This window comes from Artemia sp. Qi Xiang Cuo, chromosome 5 (genome assembly GCF_049724085.1).
Source record: "Artemia sp. Qi Xiang Cuo chromosome 5, ASM4972408v1, whole genome shotgun sequence".
NCBI lineage: Eukaryota > Metazoa > Arthropoda > Branchiopoda > Anostraca > Artemiidae > Artemia > Artemia sp. Qi Xiang Cuo.
The window spans coordinates 41,457,601-41,476,841 of record NC_142798.1 but is presented as its reverse complement, the minus strand read 5'-3'; the positions used below and the strand labels follow the sequence as shown (position 1 = coordinate 41,476,841).

General features: G+C 35.7%; 1 protein-coding gene across 1 annotated transcript in view; it reads left to right on the top strand.

Moving 5' to 3' along the window:
* xit (ALG6/ALG8 family glucosyltransferase xit) overlaps positions 1-19,241 on the top strand; it is a 170,481-nt gene that overhangs the window by 102,274 nt on the left and 48,966 nt on the right. The window contains exon 5 of the mRNA XM_089088859.1: positions 2,109-2,214. Within this exon, the coding sequence (XP_088944985.1) occupies positions 2,109-2,214 (106 nt within the window). The remainder of the gene's footprint in view (positions 1-2,108; positions 2,215-19,241) is intronic.

Genomic DNA, 19,241 nt, shown 5'->3' with positions numbered 1-19,241 from the left:
CTTAATGTAAAAAAAATTGGTTTGAGAGCACTGGCCCCCTAAAAAATGGGTACAAAAAGGGCCAAAGAACTTTATTCTTCTGATCAGCTTGTAAATTCCGTCCTTAAGTCCCTTGGTCAAGGAAATTCCAATGCAAAAAAAGGAAGTAAAAGAATATAGTTTCCAAGTAAATGGACATTGAAAAGGGCCTATTTGAGGACCGAAAAGGGCCGAAAATTTGCTTTCCGATCAATTTGAAACTTATATTCTTAAGTCCTTGTGCCAAGAGAACCCTAATGCAAAAAAAAAAAATGGAAAAAACATGGGCCAAGAAAAATTACGCTGTGAGCACTCTCCCCCCCCCCCCTAAAAAAAATGGCCCCAGCTCTTTTTTATTAATTCAAAAGAATTCATAAAACATATGGCCAAGTTGAATCAATTGCAAAAAGGGGGGTTCCCGCGAAAATGTGCCCCGGCATTGGGTAAATAATCTTCTATTTTTTAAAACGGCTTTAAACTTCGTCCGTAAATTGCTGGGTGACTGGGAATCTAATCCGCAATAAACTTTAGGCTGGAGCATGGAACGCCCAGAAATGGGTCCCGAAAATTGACTGATATACGACTTTTTTTTTATGAAACTTATGTCTGTAAGGTCTTTGAGGCGAGGGGAACCCAATGCACAAAAAATTTGGCCTCTCAAAATTGTGCCACCAACCTTTTTTTCTCCAACCGCAAATCTTTGGGCCAAGGGGACGTTGCAAAAAATAGGCTAGGGGTACTTTTTTTTCTTTTTTTTTATTGGCTTGAGACTTATCCATAAAGCATATAACCAGGGGAACCCAATGCATAAACACTTAAACCACAGTTTAACCTAAACTGTACCTACAAAGGGCCAAAATTTTGTTTTGTCAACTGACATGAAAACTAAATCCGTAAACCCCTGAGCCAAGAGGAGCCTTGTAGGAAAATAATTTTTTAGTTCGGGGACACGGGTTCCAAAAATTGGATGCGAAAATAGGCCAGCTTGACATTTTCAGGGATCGTTGCCCGAGCTAAAACGACTTCATATTTTTCTGGGACAGGAAATGCCATAATATTTGGCCATAAAGGCCAAAAATCTGAAACTTGTTATGGTTGGTTCGATTCTTGACGTCTAAAAAGGGGCCCATAATTTATCTTATTCGAAATTGGAAGGTTTTATAGGTTTTATCGAATTGAAGTTGGAAGGTTTTATAGACTGGGCACGGTAGACCTCATTGACGACAATAATTTTGAAAAAAAAGGTTGATTGTGTCGAGTCGGAGGGAAAAAAAATATTTTATTTTGGTGTACCAGCTTGAAATTTAATGGGGATATAGGGCACAGGAAACTCAATGAAGACAAAAATTGCAGAAAAATTTTTTGGACCATTGGTTAGTGACGTCCGGATTTTATTTGTTCTTTTTTTTTAATTTTTCATTTTAATTTCTGTTGTTCACCCATAAAGTATTTTTTTTTAATTAAATTAGTTTTTTTAACGGGCAAATTCTAGAAATATTCGCAAAAGTATTTTTTATTTTTTTGACTTAAACATGCATTTACTTAAAAATATTAACAGCCACAATAAAACAGAGCTTGGACAAATTTTTAAAATAAGTGGTTGGATTAAGATAAGTCATATTTGAGTTTGGCTTTAAAATGGGGTCAGGATGGCCTCAGACCCATAGAAGATCAAAAGTTATGCAGATTTTCAATCCCTATGATTGAAAATTTCCCTCCCTATCCATTCCAAATTTCAAAGTAAAAATATTATTAAAAAGCTATTGCTGATTGAAAATTTGACTTGATATTCTAATTTTGCCTAAATGTTAAATTGTAATCCAACATTTTATTTTAAGTTGAAAAGACAAAAAATACTTTTGCGAATACAACAGAAATTAAAATGAGTAATCAAGTCAAACTTAAAACGAATATGCATTACCACAAATAAAATCGGGGCTACCATCCCTCCTTGTTAGACCGTCTATAGGCTAGAGCTGTGTTGTATTTCTTATATAAATTTTTGGTTTTGTTTACTTTGGAAAAATTTGGCTTTAGAATCGGTTTAAATATTGTCGATCAAAGATTTTTTTTTCTTTTTTTGTTAACAGGTATTATCACGCTTGTTCCCTTTTCAACGCGGTCTCTGCCATGCATATTGGGCCCCAAATATATGGGCAATTTATAATGTCTTGGATAAGGCATTATTTACTATGGGTAAGCTTTCTCCCTTATTAACTTTTAATTGCCCTTTGCTTAACGCTTATTAGAAGGCTAGGCATTTTTCATTAAGTTCTAGGTAGAGCAGGTCGAAACCTACTATGCTTTGCTGAAGATTTTTTTTTTTACACTAAACTAAAACTTCTAGGCTAATAAGCCTATTCAAATACAAAGGGCTGGTGATTCGCGAAAGATCTTTCTTTTCTTTGGATTAAGAAAAAACCTTTTTTATTTTAGCAGAGCACAACTTTTTTTGTAGGCTCATAGCAATCATAAAATTTAATTAATGTAACAACAGTCTCTATCCTACCCCTCTATTTCTCTCCCCTCTCTCTCTCCCTTTCCCTTTTTGTCTCTCTCTCACTCTATTTCTTTCTGTCTCTCTCTCTCTCTCACTCTCTCTCTCTCTCTCTCTCTCTCTCTCTCTCTCTCTCTCTCTCTCTCTCTCTCTCTCTCTCTCTCTCTCTCTCTCCTCTCTCTCTCTCTCTCTCTCTCTCTCTCTCTCTCTCTCTCTCTCTCTCTCTCTCTCTCTCTCTCTCTCTCTCTCCCTCTCTTTCTTTGGCATGTTATCTCTCATTATCTATAACTCTATTTCGCGATTATATGTCCAGGATAAATGTTTAGAACCAGGCCTTGTTGAGACCTTATGGCATAAATATACGAGCAAAAAAAAGAAAGTGTCGTGTAGAAAAAAAAGTGATTTATTTAATAAACAAAAGATTTAAAGTAATATAACAACAGTGTTTCCATTGACCCTCTATCTATCTCCCCTCAGTCTCTGTCCGTCTTCCCAAACCTGCCTTCCTCTCTCTCTCTCTCTCTCTCTCTCTCTCTCTCTCTCTCTCTCTCTCTCTCTCTCTCTCTCTCTCTCTGCTTCTGCTTTCTCACTATCTCTCATCCTCTCTCTCTTTCGATCTTTAGCTTATTGTCTCTCATTATTTATAGCTCTTCTTCGAGGTTGAAACGTCTTGGATAAATATCCAGGATTGCGTTCCGTTGAATCCTCCTAAACATAAATGAAAAGAAAAAAAAACAAGAAAGTACTGAATAGAAAAATAGTAATACTGTTATTTATCTGTGTATCTCCGGTTGCTACAACTAATATAATATCATATTTATTAGTCCTTGTTTTAGACCAGGTAATGTACTTTTGTGGGGTACTTTTATGTAGCAATGATTTTGTATTGTAAATAATTCATTAAAAAAAAAAATTCCGAAAAATAAGTTTTTCAAAAAAAAGTAAAGGCCATTTTAAACTTAAGCTCAGCAGATACAAATACATTTTAAAATTAAAACTCAAAACGACCAGAAATTACTATTAAAGAATAAATGAAACCCAAAACGAACAGAAATTAAATAAACAATCATAGCAAAAAACATACAACAAGTAATAATATTAATGAATAAATAGACCTTAAAGCGAGTAATGCTTAGATTGAATTTGAAAACCAAGCTTAAAACGAAAAAAAATATTTTCCTATTGAAGTATAAATGAAACTTAAAAGGAACAGAAATTAAATAAACAATCAATGCAAACAAACATACAATAGATATTAATGTGAATTAATAAATAAATCTTAAAACGAGTGAAACTTAAATTGGATATGCAAATCAAGCATGAAACGAACAAAAATCACAACAAACAAGAGATTGGGTATGACCTCCTCTCACTGTAAAAGTCGAAAACCTACTGCGCCATTGGCGCGTTACTGAAAACTACATGCGTCTTGAACAGTCTTGGAAAGCATAAACAACATCAAACTGAATATTTGATGTATAATGATATTAAATGTTGAAAGATCCATCAGTTCAAGAATTTATTTCACTGTAATTTTATTTTTATTTTCAATGCTTAAAGAACTGTAAAAGAAAATATTTGTAATGTAATTCGTTTTCAGTTAAGCGCCAATGACGCAGTAGGCTTTTGGTTTTTATTTATAGTTAAGAAAGGAGGCAGTATAAAAAACACTTGTTTGTAGTGAAACTATATTCGTCTTGAACAACTTTAAAAAGAGCTAATAAATTAAACTGAATATTCGATGTATAATGATATTAACTGCTGAAAGCTCATCAGTTCAAAATTTTACTATAATTTTAATGTTTATTTTCAATATTAAGTACAAAAGAAAATATTTGTCATAAAATTGGTTTTCAGTAAAGCGCCAATGACGCAGTAGGTTTTAGACTTTTACAGTGAGAGAAGGAGGTCATACTCAGTCTCTTGTTTGTAGTGATTTTTGTTCGTTTCATGCTTGATTTGCATATCCAATTTAAGTTTCACTCGTTTTAAGATTTACATTTTAATTTAATATCTATTGTATGTTTGTTTGCATTGATTGTTTATTTAATTTCTGTTCCTTTTAAGTATCATTTATACTTCAATAGGAAAATCTTTTTTTTAATTTTAAGCTTCATTTGAACATTTAATCTCATAATTGATTACTCTAATATTGATTTATTCTTTTATGTAGTTTATAGTTGAGTGTTTTTTGCTTTCATTTTTTATTGAATTATTGGTCGTTTTTGGTTTCAATTTTTCTTTAGTATTAAGATCTGGTAGTGTTTATTTTGTACTTTTGCAGGTAATTGCTTATGATTATGAAAAGTTTTAAAATTCCTTTACTTTTTTTTGAAAAACATTTTTTTAGGAAATTTTTTTTTTTAATGATTTTTTTTTTTTTTGAAAAAGGTATTTGTATTCTATGATTGTTAGTTTTCAGTAAAGCGCCAATGACGCAGTAGATTTTAGACTTTTACATTGAGAGAAGGAGGTGATACCCAAACTCTTGTTTGCGGTGATTTTTGTTTGTTTCAAGCTTGATTTGCATATTCAATTTAAGTTTCACTCGTTTTAAGATTTATTTATTAATTTACGTTAATATATATTGTATGTTTGTTTGCATTGATTGTTTATTTAATTTCTGTTCGTTTGAAGTTTCGTCTATACTTCAATAGGAAAATATTTTTTTTTGTTTTAAGCTTGATTTTCATATTCAATCAAAGCATTACTCGCTTTAAGATCTATTTATTCATTTATATTATTACTTATTGTAATTTACTTGTTGTATGTTTTTTGCTATGATTGTTTATTTAATTTCTGTTCGTTTTGGGTTTCATTTATTCTTTAATAGTAATTTCTGGTCGTGTTTAGTTTGAATTTTAACATGTATTTGTATATGCTGAGCTTAATTTTAAAATGGCCTTTACTTTTCTTTGTAAAACTTATTTTTAGGAAAGCTATTTTTAAATCAACTTTTGTTCGTTTTTGATTGCAAAAAGTTTAAAGTTTTTAAAAATTCGTTATTTCAAAATCAAACTTAAAAAAAAATCAAATGTTCATCAAAGTATCAAAAATGGTATCAAAGTAACAATCTCATTGTGAAAAAACGGGTTTGTGTCAACCTCGGTGATTTTACTATCTGATGTTTGAACTATTTTTAACAAAATGACTATCTCAAAATTTTTATCGGATGGGTTTGGGGAAAAAGGGTGTGGGGGGGCTAATTAACCTTCGGTCTCTTTTGACCCTTTAAAAGTGAACTAGAACTTTCTATTTTCAATCAAATGAGCCCTGTTTGAAGTTTATACGAACATCCCTTCTATAAGAACCATATATATCCCCAGAGTAAAACTTACAACGCCTGTCCCTGGGCCCTGGGGGGTTGTGTCGACCCCAAAGTTTTAATATCTGATGTTTGAACTATTTTTAACAAAATTGTCACCTCAAATTTTTATCGGATGGGTTTATCCATCCGATAAACCCAAAGGCGTGGAGGGCGGGAGGGACCAGTTGCCCTCCGATCTTTTTTCATTCTGAGGAAATGAACTACAACTTTTAATTTCCATTCAAATGAACCCTCTCTGAAGTTTATACGAGCATCCCTTTCATGAGAACCACATACGGCCCCAGGACATAGCTTACAATGCCTGTCTCCCGGGTCCTGGAGCGCTGTGTCGACACTGGAGTTTTTGTTATTTGACCTTTGAACTATTTTGAAAAAAATGGAGGGGGGAGGGGAGCTGGCTACCCTCCAATATCTTTTGACGCTTAAAAAGTGAACTAGAACTTTCAATTTCCAATCAAATGAGCCCTCTCTGAAGTTTATACGAGCATTCCTTCCATAAGAACTATATATGTCCCCAGGGCAAAACTTATAACCCTTGCCCCTGAAGACTGTGGGAGGAGTGGCTTGCTCAAACATATAATTCCCAGAACTTTCAACTACGTTGAACAAAATAGCTATATCAAAATTTTTATTGGAGGTGTTTGGGGAAATGGTGGGCGTGTAAGGTGTGTTAGTTGCCTTCCAATCACTTTCGAACATTAAAAAGGGAACTAGCTATTTAAATTTCTAATCGAATGAGCTCTTTCTGAAGTTTCTACAACAACGCTTTTATATAAAAACCTTATATGCCCCCAGGGCATAACTTACAACCCTTGCCCTGAGAGCTGTGGAGGGGTTGTTATCCTCAAAGACCTAATTTCCTGAATTTTCAACTACGTTGAACAAAATGGCTATCTCAAAATTTTTATTGGATGTGTTTGGGAAACTGGTGGGCGTGAAAGGGGTGTTAGTTGTCTTCCAATAGTATATACCAAGGTTCCATTTCTACGAGGCCCCCGTACCAAACAGGTTTTTCTGCTAGGTAAACAGGTCATTACACTCGGTCATTACACTCTTTGTCAAGAGGATTTACGCAATTTCAAAGTACAACTTGATTGGTGATTAGGATTTGAATAAAAGGAATAGTTTTCTTTACAATTCATATTAGTAAGAGAATTGAATTCAAAGAGAATAGTTTTTATTTGCAAGGATATTAGTGGAGAAAAAAAATGAGTGGTGCATTTACACTATTGGAGATTAATGATCGAACCGACAGCAGCAGCAGCAATGATATACGAGTACCTAATGTGGCTGTGGAAATAACTGCTGGTTTTAGACTATGTCTTGAATGGGACACTATATATGCGAGATATATGATATCATTAAGCAAATTTAAGCAGGAGGAGCAGCTGTGTTTTGCTGGAAAAGTAAATATTCTCCATATAAATAAACGTCGGTCAGCGTTAGATGTCCTATCGAAATATATTGATGAGAACAAAATGCATCAGTGAATATTATTATTATTATTGTAATTATGTTCAATAAAACTGTTTCTAAATAAGTGGTATTTTTTTTTCTTTTTCTATAGTAGACTAGTATATATTTTTTAGAGTACAAAAATAAGATTCTGATTTGTCTGAGGTTGGTTGTGATAGAGTTAGGACTCTAAAAAATGGATAGATTCGAGAAAGATCGAATCATGAGGAATCTAGTTCTTATGTAAAAGCGTTTGATTCTATACGATGATTTTCTAGAGTTGTCAATTCAAAGGAAGATATTTTCTCGGGGAATGCTTGTCAATATAATGAAAACTTATTCTCCATCATTAGACTATTGTATGAAGCTTCTACATCGTTGTCCAAATGCATTTACACAATTTATTAATATATTGATCACGACACAGCAAAATGATATTGTGAATATGTTTTTAAACATTAGTTTTTAGAAATTTTGGACTTTTTTTCATAAGAAAGATGGTGCTCAAGGATGATTTACTCCTCTCTATCTCTCTCAGACAATTTTTTTTTTTTTGCTAGCTCAGTTTCAATTTAGCAGTGAGAGCGTTAACACATGACAAAATGTTCCATACATGTCCGTTATGTATGTACACACAGGGCAGCTGGTCATCATGTGAGAATTGCACAATGATTGAGGAGTATGATGAAAAGTGTAGATTCTGCAACCCGTGTAAATTGCATAGAGGATATGATTTACAAATTAAAGGTTGTAATTCCTTTATTTAAGAGGTGTGTGACTCTCATCCTAGAGTAAACCTATGATCAAATTGTCATTATGATAAATGTAAGAATTGTGAGATTACATATACCGGTATGATTGGAAAGAATCATAACCGTGATGTTATTTTATTGCTACGAGATTGGTATCGTCGTGGTTTTAGATTGTTCTGGGAGGAGGAACCAGGTCAACGATTCAACTGTTGGAACAACAAGAGAATATTGTTTCTACGTCATTGTTGTGAAGACACTGGGTGTTATGATTATAAGCCCACTGATTTTTATTTGGCTGTGACGGAATGTGATTCGACACTTGAGGACACTGTTTGTGAAATTGCTGCAAATAGGCAAATTGAAACATGTGAATTCTATAGAATGAATGCGAATAGTATCATTGACTATACAAAGATATATGACAAGATTGAAGTCACAATCTACTGTAGAAAATGTGACCCCCACATTGCACTACATCATGATCATTGCACTTTGAATTAAAATAATCTACCCGAACGAGTTTTTGTCGACAAAGACATATTAGTTGATGAAATATAAAGAGTAGAAAATTCGTTTTATAATGTATATAATTTTTTTTTTTTTTATTAATAAACAATTTAAAAAAAAAATTTTTAAACTTTTATTATTATGGCACTAAAATAAAAATTAAAAAAAATTTTAATTATAATATCAAATATAAATTCGTTCAATTTAGGTAATTCAAAGTAGGTGTTGAGAAACTGCTTGTAGGTGTAGCCACGACATCTGAACATGAAAAAGAATAGTGCATGAAAGCCACATGTCTTAGTCGTTAAATCCTGTACTCTTCGTTGATTTTGAATAATGGTTTTCCCACTCCTTTCAATACAGTTGCTGATGTATGGAGCGTAGAATTTATACGATAGGCCAAGAGGATCAAAAAATTCAATTTTCTTCGCTGTTTGAAAGATGCATAGCCAATGGCCAGTCTTCAAAGTCGACGGACTGCTATTAACAATGAGTAGGGTATTGTTAACACTTGGAATTTTTTCAATGAAGTCCGAGGGTATGCAATAGGACTTGTACTGGGACATGTATGGATCCATACTAAATACAATGATTATTTGGTTTGTGTTCATGGTGCTAGGTCTAGTAGAACACTGCCGTCGGGTGTGATTTCCCAATAGGTTTCAAATTGACTTAGTGATATTAGCGTGATACTCTCAGTCAGAGCATTGGCAAATGTACACTCTAAACGTACATTCCATGTTCGTACTATGGTCACATCTTGCATGCCTGACAAGTCCAAAACAATAGCCCCATGATTTTTTGAGAACATTGAATCGGTTATTCCATTTTCAAATAGTTGAGAGTCATGATCTAGGGATTGCATGGTCAACCCCTACAGAGTTCTATAGGATTTTTTGTCAAATGATAGAGTGTACAGTGGAATACCATTCACTTTGCACACAAGGCTAGATAGCCCGAAAAAATTAAAATCGTGGGGGGATTCAGTCCTGGATCCAACGGCACTGCCACTCTTCACAAAGGCCAAAGCCAATTTTGATGGGATTTCTCTATTGATAAACGATGAATCGCTATAGCTACGAGAACCGGTGGCAATGTGACGTTGATTGGTGATTGTATGGGGGACAAGAAGTTTAATGTTGTTACCATTGGTTCTTAGCTTTTCCACTGCCAATGCAACAGAGCTCATAACTTGTTGTTTTCGGACGTGGAGAATTGCCGATGTGATAATAACATTTGCATTGGGTGCTGCAAGAAGTGTTTTTCTCAAAATGAAATTCGATGGGGCCATCTGCAACTTTATGTCAATCTTGACATTGGGGGGTAGCCATTGGAATATATTGAATATCTCATGATTTAATTTTCCAACTAGATGATACTCCTGGGTCACTGCAGTAGTCAACTCACCGGCAGTATCAACACCTGTTCGATATTCATAGCCCAATGATTGTCCTCTCATCTCCTTGTACGCCTTTGGCGTTATCATCATAAATTGTATGTAGCTTGCATAGTTGGATAAATTATTGCTAGTGCTCACCAATGTTCCATTAATAAATACATTAATTTGCTTGAATAGGTTGTGTAGAATACAGTTTTCATAGGAGAGACCATCGCCGGCATTTGGAGTTGTATTATCTGACTTTTTCTTCACCACAACATTTAAATCAATAAATGTTGATGACAAATCAATGAAATAGTCTTCATTGGAAAATATTTGAAAGTGTATATTCTCCGAGAGGGGTTGTTGGGGGTGAAATTGTTCATAGTAGCCATACTTGACACTGACATCAACATTTTCAGCATTGAATAGATTCAATGAGGAACTGATTGACGGATATGATTCCTTGTGGGGGAGATAAGTCATCTTAAGAGAAGAAATCCTTCTTTGATCTAACAATCTTTTTCTGTGTATTCTTCTTCTGCTGCTGCTGCTGCGTATTGGCGTTCGTTGTTTTATTTCTCAAAGTCCTTGTTGATGTTCTTTGCTTCCTGCCTGGGTTGATACTGATGAGTGAATGACGCGAACGCATCCTTTTCAATCCCACCCCATTTTGTCGAGATTTTAATTGCTCAACAACGGCTCTTGCTGAATATCTAATATTTTCCTTAACACTCTCCTTGAAATTCTTGCCCGACCACCATTCCTGTATTGTGGAGGCAGCAAAATTTGATGCAGCAGGCACAAGATATTTTCTGGCAAGGGGTAGTGCAGAACGAAATAGCCTAGCAAACCAGCTACCAAGACCAGAGCCAGACAGTGTAGTACGCCCCTTGTAGTAGTCCAATCCATTGCCTATTTGACGTGGACTCAAAGCACCAACATAACAGTCAATATCGGGACAGACAAATTGAGTTCTTCTATTGTTCATTGTTTAGGTTATTGTACCGTCGTTGTCGTTGACAATGGGTCGAAAATGAGATGTAATAACTGCTAAGCCTTTTGAAATTTCTATTGGATCACCAAATTCAGTTTTTAGTGTTAACTGACAGAGTTCCATATATGAAGTGTTTACGGGAATATACTGATGATGCTTTATATTGTAGTGGTGAACGTGTTCTTGATTGGTTTTTCGTTCAAGAACTCGTAGGAGGGGAACATTTGAATTACCAACCCGAGATGTTTCCACAAATGAAGCGTAGAGAAATATACAAGTGTCCGTGGAGAAGCTGGGTGCATAGTCTGCATAGATAACATGGTCAATACCACTGAAATTTTCTGTCTTAATAATACGGTTTTTAAAACCAAGAACCTCACGTAAATTCTCATTGAGGAAAATTCTTTCATTCTGAAATGGATTGGTAATATAAATTATCCTTTGTTCCGTCGAGTAATTGAAAGTGAAACTGCCTTTTTTTCGACTTGCCATTTTTTGTTGATAACTCGACACAGTTCATGCATGTTATTGTATTCCCTGTAGGGGATGTTAGCACTAGGGTACTGATTAGAGTCAAAAGTTGCCATTGCACCTTCATCGCCGAATTCAAACGGTTGTATTTTTATTTCATATTTACGGTCATTTCTTATGATATCATAGGTATTTTTGAGAATACCATAGACAAGGGCCACTTCATATGAGCCGTCCAATTTGACGGCGGGTGAGAGTTTTGTCCAAAAATCACTTGTCACATTCAAGTAATTGTAGAGAGGATTGGAAACGTTGGACATGAATGTTACATAGAAATCATTGGGCATTGTCAATATCTTCAACACCAATCCAAGAATCAAAATCAGAGTTGTATCATAGCCAGCGAACAAGTAACTGTTTCTTACCCCTGCGAGTACGTGTATTTAATATCTTTTCAATTTGAAATATTTCACTAGCATTTTTAACTTTTTGCAATTCATAGTCATAAAATCCGCAGAGAATCTCTTCATCTTTGGTATCACGCAGGCGATAAGTTATGGGTTTAGTGTCGAGGATTTTTGCCTCTTTAAAAAGTTCAGTGGACCACAAGTAAGTCCCCTTTTCAAAAACATTAGTTTTTCTATTAATTCGAACCGTATCACAAACATTGAATTCATTTTTCTTCTTCTTCTTGGCTTTTGATTCTTTGGAATATTGTTTAAGAAAGGTGTCAATTGTATTATGATCCGAATGATGAACTTCCGTTGGTGTAGAGTTGGACAATGATTGATGAGGTCGTTGATTATAAATCAACATGATTTTATCTAGATCATGAATAAAATCCGGCGTATTTTTCAATGTAAAATATCTTGAAATTAAAAGTCAAATAGTTCTTATCAATCATTCGGCCAATGCAGCCTTTATAGGACTTTGCGTATGATAGAGAAGTGTACTATACTTCACTAGTACTTTTGCAACATGAGGATTAACAAATTCACTACCGCGATCCTTTTGAATTTTTTTTATATGAATCCTGTTAGAGAATACTTTCAATGACCTGAGCAACTTCAACACCTCTCTTTGATCGCAATGGAATTGCATATGCATAGAGACTAAAGACACTGATTGCAAGTAGAATGTATTTGTACGGTATATTGTGACGTCTTTGAAGCTCGTCTAGCGTCAAGAGATCTGCTTGCATTATATCCAATGGGTAAAAGGCTTCAGTTTGTCGATATTGATTGGCACGAAGTCTTTGATTCCGATGCAGAGTGTAACTTGGTTCATTTTGTAGATAGTCTTGTAAAATTTTAGTGTGAACACCCGTGACTTTGGAAAAAGTTATGGGGGAACTTACACTCCCCGCCTCGCCAATATTTTCATAAACACCTTTCAGAACTTCAGCCATTTTGAACGTAAACACTTTGTGTAACGTCCGCTACCCTTTTGTATACTGGCTGCTGCTGGTGGTGGTGGTGATGGGTACGTTGACGTGATACGTCTTCGCTTTTGTCTAGCTATCAGTGGTGTGCTAGTATTTTCCAAAATTGATTTAAAATCTTCTTCTTCAAGTTCATCTTTTAATGTTGATGATGATGATGATGATGATGATGATGCACGTTCATTTAGATTTTTTAGAATTTGTCTATTGCCAATAAGACTTTTGGGGAAGTTTAATGTATTTAGAAAGTTGTATAGACGAGTGTCAAATGATAATAGTCCTCTACGATTTGTAACCATGTCATACATTAAATCAAGTAGACTAGAGCTCTTGCCCTGAATTATAATCCTTTCCCCATTGCTCTCAACTTGAATTTGATCACTTTCCAAGAGATAGATCAGGAGTCGTGTTAGTTTTTCAAGCTATTATTTGGGCCATATAATTACAAATTTAAATAAACATTAATTAAATTAAACCTTATTTAATTTTGTTACAGCAGCACCAGCAGCAGGAGACTCTTGAGAAGGTGATTCTTTTTTTGGGATTAACAGCAGCAGCAGTGGGTTGTGATTGATAGTGTTTGTCCATTCGACGAAGTGCATCTTGAAGTAAAATCACTTTTTTATCATCCTCAATAGTTTCATTGTCGAGGAATTTACTCAGATTGTCCTCAAAGTGTTCGACGGGTGAGAGAGCGAGTTCTATTAGAGTCAATTTATAGGGTTTTGCCGTTCTCACTAGAAAAAACTGTTTACAAGTCCTGCAATTATTGGCAGTAAAAGTGTGAAAAAGCTACCGCCTGCCTGAAGAAGTTGTTTCCTTTTAAAATTCTTTCCTTTCTTTTTAGAGGCCAATGTACGTACAATGGAACGATGTTGCTTTGCCTGTTGCTTAACTACTTCTGGCAGTTGAACATTACCCTCGGTCAAATTTAAACAAAGTTCAGATATTAGATTAATGAAATCATTGTCAAGACCGTGTTTGAGTATTGCTTTTCTAAGCGGAGGTTTTGAAGTGTTTAGAACTGAAAACAAATGTCTATTTTAATGTAGTTTCTTCAGTGTTATGATAGCGACTAATAGTTTTTTTTAGTGTTCACTGGGAGATATACTGTAATTTCAGTGTCGAAAATATCTGTGACTACGCGTAGATCCTCGGGTATATTTTGATTAAGATTCAGCAGGATATAACAATGGGGTTTATTAGTTGCCTGATTGTATGCCGAGAGCAGAAATTTAGGGGCACCTGGATAGATTTGTTTATTGAGGGTTATTAGCGAGCTAGAATCACGAACAACTCTGTAGATGATATAGTAGGTATAGTTCAAAGCAAGTGTTCGCATACATTTGCTCTGATGAAAGAGATTGTGTAGAACCAGAATAACAGAAATCTGTTCATGATGAGAGCGAACAGTGAACAATTGCAGAATTTGCTGAGACCATTGTTCAATAGATTCAGCCAGATCGTCAATGATCAGCCAAGAGTTTGGTTCAATAGTGTTGAAAACATCAAGTCCCTGTATGAACTGTATCTGCACTAATCCCATGGTGATGACGACAGCATTAGATTTTGTTATAGTGTATGACTCCTGCGAAATGCTAGTTCAATAGCATATTTTTTTGGCTATATTGCAAACATTTCATCAAAATTTTTAATTATTTTAGTTCAGAGCGTTGTTTTGAACAACCTTGAGGGCCCACACAGAAGCAATATGAATGGTGTTTTAAATTGATACATGTTCCTTTCAACAGTTCACCTGGACAACTAACTGTAGACTCTAATTGTCTAATAACTAAATAATTTTTCCCTACTACTACTACTACTACTACTACTCTGTTCTTCAAGAAAAAGAAGAAGAAGACAAAGACAAAGACGAATAAAGAATCATATTTTTTTATTTTATTATATGCCAATAAAAAAAAATTAAAAATAAATTGAAAAAAAAAAAATACACTTTTTAAAATTTATTTATAATAAAAAATACAACAACATTTACATAGGTATAAAAATAGAGAAAAAAAACACTTTTTTTTTGTTTATTAATAGATAGAAAAAAAAACATTAAATTAGAGAGAGCCCACTTGAAAAAATAAACTTTTTTTTTTAAATTTATTTATAATAAAAAAAATACATCACCAACATTTACATAGGTACAGAGAGAGACAGAGAGAAAAACACATTTTTTTTTTTGTTTATAGAGAAAAAAAAAACATTAAATTAGAGAGGGCACTTTAAAAAAAAAAAAATCTGCTCTAAGTCCAAAAAAAAAAAAAAGATAACTTTGGTGACGGTGCGCCCCCCGCGCTGGCGGCGGCCGCCCCCCCCCCGGGCCGCGAGGCCCCCCCCCCAAAGGCCGCGAGGCCCCCCCCCCCCAAAGGTTTTTTTAGGAAATTAGTTACAGGACTTTATTTAAACCGAGACTTTCCCTGTGGGCAGTACATTCGATCCGGTCTGAAGTTAAATAGTGTCCAAGGGGGAGGGTGGTCACACCATCTTGACAAACATAGATCTTGTCGGAAATGGTACTCATGGCTATTTTCTCTACATTTACAGTATAGTTCCTGTAGTTTAATGAACGAATTGCCAACAATTTGGCTCGTGGAATTGTATTTTCAACAATACAATTCCTATAACTGTTCATGTCAAAATTCTTGTCCACTAAGCGCGTGGTTACTCCTTTGAAACGTTTTTTGATTTCCTCGTCGTATGTCTGTATAAAGTACACCTTCGGACCGACAAACATACAACGGGAAATCAAGTCGCTACCCGTTTCAGATTTAAAAAATAAAAGCTGATTTGGCGCCCCGACGTTTTACTAGCTCAGGGTAAAGATCACCACTCCAATTGGTGTAGTCCCTCCGTGAACTGATAATTTCACCGTGCGCCAAATCATCAATTAGATTTGGTGTTTTTACTTTGAGCAGTAGAGAATCCGTGTCACCGTAGCAGACCTCTACTTGCCCCTTTTCCGGCCACTCTACCCTAGCCAAATTGTAGTAGAATTCCAACATGAGCTTTTTTGAGATCTCCAAGATAGCACTGCCTGCAGCAATATTTTTATTCAGGACAATGTGTCTTTTTTTCCTAGTCAAAAGTACCATGTCCGGACCAATGATTGTAAAGGAAGTGTAATTGGGATCGGCACTAATTCGAGCCCATTGTTCTGGATCGGTCGCGACGTCAAAACGATTCATATCACGAACAATCTCACACATGTTGCCGAAAGCCAAATTTAAAATGAGTTTATAAATTTCTTTTTCGGCTTTTGTCTGTGCTGCAGAACGTTTGCTGACAAAAGTGTCAACACACGTTTTCAGATTGGATTTTTGACTAAACTCGAGTGCTCGGTGACCCTTTGTGACGTTGAAACAATTGTTGCACATCCATTTTAACGATACATATTTTACAACTATGTTTTTTTTCGGCAGAAGGTCAGCAATAAGTTTTTGTTTTGAATGTGCCCAATTCAATCCGTCCACTTTAACTTAACGCCTATTGCGATGAATCAAAGAGTCCTTAGTCAAAGGTATATTGATACACGGGACAACAAAATCCTATACTGAATCGTGAAGCTCGACTGGTATCTCTCCATCAATTTAAAAAAACCATCCAACCGGTTCTGTCTCCTCAACACTGTCGTCGCCAATGTTGTGAAACTGGGGAGCTTGAGGGTCACTGAGCCATTTATAGTCGCCGCAAGGTAGTGCATAATGGGACATGGCCGAGGGGTAGAGAGAATTCATATCGAGGAAAACTGCATTTGATTTTGTCCCCGTCTTCTCTCCCGTTGGATCGGTTTCCAAGATACGGTCTCCGTGAAAAACAAAACCCCCCCTCATTGACCTTTCGATGAACAGATGCTGATCAATGTCAGTGATTAGCCCAATTTTGTCCCCACTAATTTTCAGGATGAGGTCCATCACTAGATGAGGCGAAGAATAATAATAACCCAAATCAAGATTAAACTCCTCATAGATTTTATCCGTATTTTTACACATAATGTCTAACAAAGTTAACACGTCACTCGACAAATACAGCTTGCGGTAGTCAAATCCATTTTTGCACCCCCCCTCTGCCCAAACTTTTTTAGCAAAACTGTATTCCTAGGGGGTGCAACTACGATCGTGAAGACTGTCGTAAAACGATTCAATGCAGAGAATAGCCTCCTCGGCGACTCTCGACATGGAACAATAATGGTCATAATGATATATTCCTTTGACCGTTAACAACTCATATACATAATTTGGACATTGTTGCTTGAGAAGGGTGAAAGCATTCTAGCCGTCATCTTTTTTCTGCACTTGAATTAATTTGCTCAATGATTTGGGGAAAAAACTGTAGGAATCTAAAAAGCGAATTTTATTCGTGTACTCAACACCGGCTTCAACAAATTTCCACATAAATTCCAAGACAAGCACCTGTTCCGCGGATTTAGGTATGATTTTGTACGTAAAGCTGTCTGTCACCCAAGCATCATCATCATCATCATCCGCTGTTCCATTTCTTTGAAGATGTGCAAATGCAGGCAGCACAAACTTCTGATCGTAGTTTGAGTTATGTATAAAAACCGGTAGAACAAGTTGTTGTTTAATTTTTAAATTACACAAATTATGAGCCCACCCCCGAAAGTTACTTTGTCCCGTTGAATTGGGGTCAATAAGGTGATTGTGGTCCTGCACCGCGTTTTTTGGGGCAAAGATACTCTTAAACACCTAGAAAATTGTTCCCTTTTCCAACGCCAGTTGCTTTTTATCTGACAATGTCATTGGATAATTGGTATGACGTAATCGTGAAATTGCCCTGTTTGCCCTTTTTATTAAAGAAACCAATAACTTTTCCATACTACCATCCTTATCCAGAGTTAAAAAAAACTCTTCCACGCGCATGTTATTGTTGGCGTCTTGACGGGCGTGCGCATAGGAACACGCAATTAGTTTGTGTTCCTTGACGATATTTGGCCTTGATGGGTCTGATATCTCAACCAGTCTTGTTTCACAGTCCAAAGACGCTTTATCAGATTGCAGAAGGGAATTTTGAAAATTTTTAAATTGTAAAATGTCTTTGCCTTCTACCGGCATTTCTATTCTTTGATTTCCATGAAGTTTGCAATGCTCCATGTGATCTGATAACGTTCGCTCGGATCTAAATGAGGAGAGGAACATGGGGCAATAGAAGCATTCACCTTTCTGAACGACTTGACAGAGGAGTCGACTTATCGCAGTAACGGGGAAAAAATGACCAAAAGAATTTACATCTTTGGGGGGTTGGTAAATAAACCATACCAAATTTTTAAAATGTTCCATCATCGGTGTCCTCACTGAATACAAAACCCCTTTTTTATTCGGTTTTTTTCCCCCAGCTACAAATTCCATGTCATCTTGGAGAACAACCACCCCCACCCCCAGATTGTAATTTTCTGTCTCTACAATTCTTATCTATGTAAATGACACCCGATACTTTACCAATAAGAACAATAAATTTAATTTAGGGAATATTTTCCCACCGTTACTTGCAAGTTCGGCGAGATTTTTTATTGTTGATTCATTGTTTAATGTCCTATAGGCTGCCGCTAAAAATGGATATTTAAAGCATTGTAGCCCTGTGTCAAAATTCAAACTCTGAACTCCTTTGGTAGTCGACAAATCTGGGTGGCATTTTATTTTTTTACCTCGCCCACCCCTTAAAATAAAGTTTTTTTTAAATCTACTGAGATTAAGATCCGTGCATTCAATGTATAAAATGTTGGCCCCGCTCCCCCGCTCATTAAATGTATCCAAAGTTGAAATTATTTTATTTACCCTGTTGAAAAAGTTGTCTTCAAAATCGTTTAGACCTGTGTAGAAAGTCTGGTTGCCTGTTGAAAAATGAAAATAAAAAATGTCCCCAGATGTCCCCTTTTGTAGATAAACTTTTTGGTTTACTGCTGCTTTCATTCCCCCCGCCCCCCCCAAATCTGGATCTGAATATCAATAAGTGCTCGAGTTTTGTCGATATAGCTATGGAGATTTTTCACGGGGTCATTTAAAATAACGCCAGAGTTTTCCTCGGGGAGGCTAAAATCTATCCTGTATGTTTTCAAATTACCGAGAGCAGATTTTAACAGATAAAAATCAGGCAATTCCGGGGACGTAACACTGTTTTCATGTTTTGACCCTGTTTGTTCAGGACTCAATTCACTAATTATAAAGTTCTCATTAAAAATGTCCCCGGAAAAATGAGCTGATGTTGTATTACTACTACCATTAAGTGGACTGGTGGAGGAGGGTGACAGGGAATTGTCAATAACACCACTCCCAGTCTGTTCAATCACAGTGGGGGGATATGACATGAGGTCTCCTAGTAGATGTTCCAAGGTGTTTGGAGACAATTGATCGAGCCAGCCTGTATTGTCCTCTGA